The sequence below is a fragment of the Etheostoma cragini genome, chromosome 2, assembly GCF_013103735.1.
Source record: "Etheostoma cragini isolate CJK2018 chromosome 2, CSU_Ecrag_1.0, whole genome shotgun sequence".
Lineage (NCBI taxonomy): Eukaryota > Metazoa > Chordata > Actinopteri > Perciformes > Percidae > Etheostoma > Etheostoma cragini.
The window spans coordinates 19642167-19649838 of NC_048408.1; the positions used below are offsets into that span (position 1 = coordinate 19642167).

General features: G+C 40.6%; 2 protein-coding genes across 2 annotated transcripts in view; one reads left to right on the forward strand and one right to left on the reverse strand.

The window, feature by feature from the left end:
- Positions 1-3442, forward strand: part of LOC117951761 (ubinuclein-2-like) — a 16926-nt gene extending 13484 nt beyond the window's left edge. The window contains exons 15-18 of the mRNA XM_034883645.1: positions 2-448; positions 549-756; positions 1979-2047; positions 2955-3442. Coding sequence (XP_034739536.1) covers positions 2-448; positions 549-756; positions 1979-2047; positions 2955-3001 — 771 coding nt within the window. The 3' untranslated portion in view covers positions 3002-3442. The remainder of the gene's footprint in view (position 1; positions 449-548; positions 757-1978; positions 2048-2954) is intronic.
- A 2400-nt stretch (positions 3443-5842) lies between these two features.
- The window catches only part of LOC117937103 (myosin-10-like), a 56863-nt gene continuing 55033 nt past the window's right edge, over positions 5843-7672 (reverse strand). The window contains exon 44 of the mRNA XM_034860806.1: positions 5843-7672. This exon is cut by the window's right edge and continues 981 nt beyond it. The gene's annotated coding sequence lies outside the window, so the exon portion shown is untranslated.

Consider the following 7672-nt stretch of genomic DNA (forward strand, 5'->3'; position numbering starts at 1 on the left):
CCCTCGGCCTCCTGCACCCACCCCACCTCCCTCACCCTCCCCGTCATCCTCACCCTCACACCCGCTCTCCCATCAGATGATCCCAAGCCAACAGCAACAGCACCAGTACTCCTCCAAAACCCCAAAACCTTTTCGGCCCCCCTTCAGTGTATCGGGGGGCGGGCAGGTGAAGCAGACGCAGGGCAGCTTCAGCTTCGCTGGAGGCCAGAAAGCTCAGTCCACGACGAGCAACAGTAGCATCAACAGCAACTCCATCAACAACAAGGGAGTGACATCAGCTCTCTGCAGTCGCACAGACAAAACTCCCCTGTCTTCTGCCCCTTCAGTCTCAGCCAACCACGGGCAGAGGCAGAGGGTGATGGGCGGGGCTCAAAGCTCAAAGACAGGAAACGGTTGGGCGGCTTCAGGAACTTTAGCCACGTCCTCCACAACGTCACACCTCTCACAGGTTAGTTCCTTTGGGAACAAAAACATTGTATTGGACAATGTAGTTATATTTCTCAATAAAATGTTTGATCTCCCTTTTCATTGCATCTTGTTTTCTGTAGGTATCAACAGCAGGCACATCGCTCCTGGGCAGCCCCGGCGCTCTGCCCCTTGGCTTCGGGATGTTGGGAGGCCTGGTGCCCGTCTCGCTGCCCTTTCAGTTCCCCTCATTGCTCAATTTCAGCCCAGCTGGAGCCCCAGGGGCCGCTGGCATGGGCTCAGTCCCCAGCTCCAACTCAGGATACACCCTAGCACAGAGCGACCTAATGGGTGAGTTGGCACACAACTTGTGAAAGATTTTTTTCAGATGTGTTGCTTAGCATTGATTAAGAGAAAAAAGGAAATAATATTTGGGATTTTAGTTCAAAGACAAAATAATTTTGGGCAAGCACAACGTTACGGGACACAAAACAGACACTGTTGAACAGTATTAGGAAAACTTCTTGGCTTTACTTTTTTTAAAGTTGGTGATGTACCATCATTTTAAAAAGGAACCTCTAACTCATCGATGTGTTTAAAGAGTTTTTGGACAATGCAGCTCTTTGGCACAGAATTGTTGACAAAAAGCAAAATATAGAATATCACCTCCTATTCTTAGTTTAATTTTTGAATTAGTTTTTATTTAATATCTTGACCTTTTCATAGTTTCAAAAAACATTTGAACCCTGATTTTCTTTTCTTTTCTTTTTTTTATTGATTAGCCCCATGAATATATATGCAGCTGTAATTATACAGATGAAGGCTGAACAAAAGTTTTTTGGATCAAAATTGCAATTTAAAAGAATGCAGTTTACTAGAGCGCGCAAATCTAGACAGCTGTAGTTAAGCAGTGTAACAATCTAAATTATCTGTAAGTTGCGGTACATTTTTTCAAACTTAACACCTAAAGAGAAACCCATTACAAGCAAATAATCACGTTTTTTTTTTCTTCTCCTTTTTATAGAGAAATACATTTGACTATTAATGGTACAAACTCGGTGTACAGGGCTGAAGTTTAAAATCGCAATTTAAATCACAACCGCAACATTTTTCAGAAAAATAGAAATTATCAACTCGTTGAGCACTATATGAAGCAGAGGAGGATGTGTATATGAAGGATGGATGTAAGAAGTAAGGATAGATTAGCTAAGAAAGTGATAATAAATGGGAACCATTTACATATTCATAGGTGTTTTATTCCAGCCTTGTGTACGTTTGTGTGTGTGCGCTCATACTAAAGAGTGTACCAGCAGCACCTCCACTGTGCCTGCTGTGCTCCACATCTCTCGCTGTGACCCTCTTGCCCGGTCTCCATTTTGTTTTATAAACCGCCCTCTCCCTCCTTTGTTCTCTCCATCTTTTGTGTCCGTCCTTCATCTCAACCTTTTGTACCTTGCTGCCTCACTTTGATCCTGTCCTCTCACTTGGCGCCCCCCCCGTCATCTTTTCCATATTCCCCCTGATTGTTGTTGTTGCCTTTTTTCCCTCTCATCTTCCCGCCATCTTTCCTCAGATCTGTATAAGAGTCTCCAGTCAGGGTCGCAGGCAGCCCTACCTCCTCACTTGCAGCTTGCTTTCTCAGGTAATCTGCATTCCTACTCCCTCCTCTTCACCCTCCATCTGTCTGTGTCGAGACGACCTGTCGTCCTCTGCTCAGCTGCTGTGTTGATTGCTCTGTAACTTCCCGCTTGCATCGGTATATTTGGTGTTTAGCATGCAACAGGGTTGTCCCCTGTAGTTGTAGCGCAACAGACGCATGTTCTAAAAATTTGAATAATTTGCTAGTTGATGTCTCAGTGACATGTGGTTTGAATTCTGTCCACCATGAATGTATGTAGCTTCATCTGGGGCTAAATTCAGTTCAGTCTCACCTGGATTATTCACAGCACTCAAGTCAAAGATCCATCTGAAAATTTAAACCAGGAGACATAAACTCAAACACAGTTTTATCCTGTTCTACAGCAGCCTGTGTGACGAAGTCTTGCATTGCCAGATCTATCTCCACATGTATTATTTTTTGTCACTTGTCTCTCAGGGCTACTGTATTACACAGATTGTACAAGAAGAATGCTTTACCACATGGAAATTAAAAAAAGGTTGCCAGAGCTTGTTAAACTTTGTGGCTTTCAGTGTATGTTATATACATCCTAAATATTACATAATGAATAGACTGGATCAACCGAATTACATTACCAGGATAAAGCCTGATCTCTCGCCCATGAGGCACACACCCACAGTCCTGCTTTACTCCTCACCTTCCGCTTTCTATGTGTTGCCGTTCTCAAAATCTCTTTGCCACGTAAACAACATACTTCGTGCTAGCAAGCCACACGCTGAAAATGACAGGTTTTGAAGAAATTCGGGATTGTGCAATAAGGCAGAACCTCTTTGTTATTTCAGGGAATGATTGTAAAGATTTACAAGGAATGTTTACGGCATTTACTATCTGATGTCAGAGTTGTTAGAAATCTCCCCTCTTCTCATCTCAGATGCAAACCAAAGCCAGGGTGGAGACATGAAGAGGAAATCCCACTGACCAATAACTGCGCAGGAGGCCGACACCAGCATGGTGACATCACAGCCTCCTGGACACAGCTACCAACAAGAATCTTCCCTCTGATTGACTGACACAGTGATGTGGTATGAGGGAGCGGGGCTCCACTGCCTCTTTTAACATGGACCTAAAGGAGAATCAGTTTATCTTCGCTACAAGTGGCAACGATGAATTAATTTAACTGTATTTTCTAATGAACCGGGTATGAGAACAAGACTGAGTGAATGACGAGAACACTTTTATTTTTGTTCAGCTTATATTTTATTTTTTTGTCAACATGTTTACATATGACTGACCTTGATCACTGTGGAATGAATGTGAGCAAGGTGGTGGTACAGATGAGTAGTAGTACGCTACGTAATATAATTTGTATTTAAGCTATTGTGGATTAACGGGACTCTTGTTCTTGCAGTACAAAAAGAAGAAAAAACACACTGAGTTATGAATTTTTATTTTGTCTTTTTGGGAATCGTTGTGTCCATAGAAATGGTATTGTTGGTCACCTCTGCTCCCACAAATGACTGTTAAGTAGTATCTTAAATTAATATAGATAACTTATTTGTGTGTGTGTGTGTGTGTGTGTGTGTGGCACAAAAAACAGTTATATGCTGTATGAATGGGTGAAGTCGTGTATCCCCTTTTCTCAATAATGAGCGAGTGTACGTTTGATGCCCCTCTCTTGCTCAGTGTGTTTTTGGTGCTGTTAAATCACACTGGACCTTTTCTGGAAAAAAGACTTGAATTGAAAAAGTGTAGGGCTCCTCTTCTGAAGAGGCGAGCCACTGTGAGAGAGGGGAGAAACATCTAGATTGTAGCCTACTTGAATTGTTTTAGTTTTTTATGTAAGTTGAGATTTTTTTATTTACTTTCTCTGCTTATTGACTTAAACCAACTTAATATAACACAACGCCTTAGTTTGTATTGTAAAAGTATGAAAAAGATCTATGCAGGACTGTAAAACGCTCAATGCAAAAGTGCAAGTCGCCGCTTGGCTTTCAACCTCTACTCCACTTGTCAGTGCATTTCTGGAGTTGTGAATGTTTGTAGATGTTATGTCACCATAGACTGTAATAATAGAGGACGTAGCAGCCGTGACATTCCCCATTGGTTTGTGGACTGCCGTTTTCAAGCTCCAAGTTTGGCAATGTAGGCGTCACCATCTTGGTTTTCTTGCAACCAGATGGGACCATTTTTAAGGAGAGGGTGGGTCAGGGGAAAACGACGCAGCCAAGACCGTGTTTATGGTCGCAATGGCGCTGCACTAACCCTCACCTTTCTGAAGCGAACCATTCAGTGGGGACTAACCCACGGGTAAACACGGACCTCCATGTGCTTCTGCCAACAATCTTCCCGTAAGGCAGTACAGAAAATTGGCAAACTTCTCAAGTTATCAGCTAGGGCAAGCTTGGTTGGCATAACGTTGAACAGTACATTTTAAGCCACCAAATGTTCCAATTAAATTTAATGAAGTGAAAACACAAAGTGAGAGAGTTTAAAACAAAAACATGAACAGCAACCAAAAACAAGTTTGCGACTATTTTAATGTACGCAGGGTCATGGGTAGGCATTGCTAAGCCTCTACCGTGACCGACAGGTCGGTGTGTAGCTACACCCACAAAGCCTCCCCTGATGTGTCCATTTTAAATATAAATGGGACCATAATTTGCAAAACAAAGAAGATGTATTTAAGAAGACTTGAAAGTAGTGATATAGGCCATAAACATATTATGATCATGTTTACTAAAGTAATAAAACGCGTGAGAATTTTGGTCATTTTCCTTGATTTATAGAAACTGACTTATTTTTGCAACCAGTGGAGTCACCTCTCTCAGTAAATTCGATAAAAGCAGCGTTAAGGCATTTCTGCATTGGCTTCACTTTTCAATCCCAGATAGCCCCAAAAACTATTTTTACAGTCTATGTATGCCACTCAAGACATTTTTTTTTGTCTTTCTGGTATGTGTGTTTATGTATCTACTGAATAAACGTACAGGGACTCGAGAGCTGAGCTGAACACAAACAAAGTCACACTCCCATAGAAACGGTTCCGCCCGTTGCTAGCTAGTTCAGCTACTGTTGTACAGTCAGTAAAGTTACATTCATTGTCTGTCTGAATACACCTGTAGAGATCACATTACCTTTCTTCGGCTGAATACCTCCGTTAACAAAACCGTTCTTCCTGAGTCTCTCGCTGCCCCTCCCCGACTAGTTCCATGTGTGTCTGACTGACCAGCTGCACCGAGAATAGCGCCAAAGATTGTTCTGGAACATTAACGTTAGCTCATTTAGATGGGGGTGTTGCTGGTGTGTGTATGTGTGTGCTTGTGGGATTATTCTGACATCTCCCCCCAAAATATAAACCCATGAGTGTCACTGTGGGGTCCTTCAGGATGTCATTGTAAAGTCTTGTGACTGGAGCAGTGGGTGACATCTTATACATTTTGCTTTCTTTGGGGTTCAGGAAGGATAAAAATGACATTACGTGGTTAATTGGTTACTTAATTTGGTCTTTTGTAGATTATTTTTGTGTGTTAAATATGAAATTAAACAAAACAGGTGGTTTTCATGAAGATTCTTCTGGACTTTTTTTTCTTCAAACTTGTTTGTCCATCTTTTAAAGTTACAGATCTCCATTTGGTTCTGTTTCATGGCATTCTATTGCTAGGCAACAGCCTGGCCCCTTGGTAACTGTCAGTTGATGACATTCACATACACTGCAACAGGAAATCAGCATGGGTCCATTTACGATGTTTATGCTTACCTTTATTTTATTTTTACCTTTAATGTCCCCCCCCCCACAGGAAACATACCAATGGCCACAGCTACAATGAATATGCTTTTATTTTCCTTTTACAAAACAAAAAATTACCGTCTAGAAATACAGGTAGGTCTATACAAGAAATTATATGACGAGAGTAATTGCAGTAGAATGCCTGGTTGTCCACAGACGGATGAATAATAATGAGTTAACTACTTGTGATGTTAAAGCTCCCAACCAAATGAAATCCTGTGTAGAACATCTTTTCCCAAAAATAAATTCAGTACAAAGCTTCCCCTGTGAGTGGTTACACAGTTAAATCTTACTACGAAAATCAATTTTGGGAAATACGGCTGCAGAGGGCTCCGCTTCTCATGTAGCCTACTTAAAATACTGTAACACTGATTCTGACCCAACACTCTAGCTAGGAGGTTATTATGAACACGGAGATGATATGATATGAAGCACAGCAAAAATATATAAGGAAAATAATTACGTGTTGAATATCTCCTTGGTGTACCAGTTTCATCTCCTTTTCACATCTGTAAGTCACTGGCTGCTTATGTTCCTATTTAGTGTCTAAGGCACTTTTAAAGAAACATACCATTTTACATTTAGGAGAAGGTTAACCCTAACCCAAATAAATCTGCTGGAGACAACCATTTGAATCTGCAGATCCATGACCCACCATGTTGATCGGATAGATCCGGGCATCCTGGCATGTTTTCACACTGTAGTGGTTTAACTTTAAGGTGGCTGCTGTTAAAACACTATTAAAGGAACTTGGGCTAAAATTGCAAAGGACAGATCAAAGCATATTCTCAGATGACCGTTACCTGTGAATACTAAGTGCTTAACCGGGTCTCTCAGTAGACTGAAGAGTCAGGCTCTATGTCAGAAACCAGCCCCAGTGAGTTCACGATCATCTTACTGTTACATTTGAGTCTCAGTTGAGTTGTAGCTGAAAAACAACTTAACAGCTCTTCTGAAGATAATTCTAAAATCCCAACAATACTTCTAACCATCTGTGTGAAAAAAAGTTTGTTACAAATTAGAATTTTGTTCTTTTACATTCTTTAGCTAGTGTGGAGTCCTTTGAATAAACACTACATTTGTGGAGTACTCCAAAATTGATGCAGTACTCTTTGACCTTGTGGCGAGTTTTTATTTATTTTTTATTTATTAACTTGATTCTTTTCCAGTTATCTGGAAATTTTAGAATTCTCCATGCCTATATTTGTACTTTACAAGAAAATTACCATGGTTGTAATTTGTATGAAAATATAAAACATTAAAATGTGACATGAATATGAACAAATAAGAAAAATGTTAAAAACAATTTACTTTACTGTTGTCTCCCATTAGGAAATAGAATTGTAACTTGTGAAATGAGTTAAAAACAGTGGTAATGGATGATCAGCCAGAATTGATGAAAAGTCCATTTAAAGTTATCTCTTTTTTTATCGTAGTGCAACAAACCGCACATTATTTGTTTCAGCCTGATGTAACAAAAAAAAGTTTCTATAGGTCTGCAGGATTTATCAGAAAAACTGGTGCTTCATCCCTGTGACTCAAACGTAGTGATCATTCAAACAGGGGCTTGGCACAAACTCAAATGTAGTGAGAATATGAATATTTTCAATCTGCCTGCATTTCTAATTAAATAACATCTTAACCATTTAGTGTCACATTGAAAACATGACTGGACTGACAAAAGAAGACCGTAAAATTCAAACATCTTGCTGTGCAGTTATGTTCCAGCATCATCATCCACAGCTCCCGCCAATACAGAGGATAAATAGTCAACAATACAAAACCGTAACCTTGTGAGCCAAGAGATTTCGAGTTAAAACCCAGCGAGGCTTTCCTTCATCAAATGTTGAGATGAAGATGCC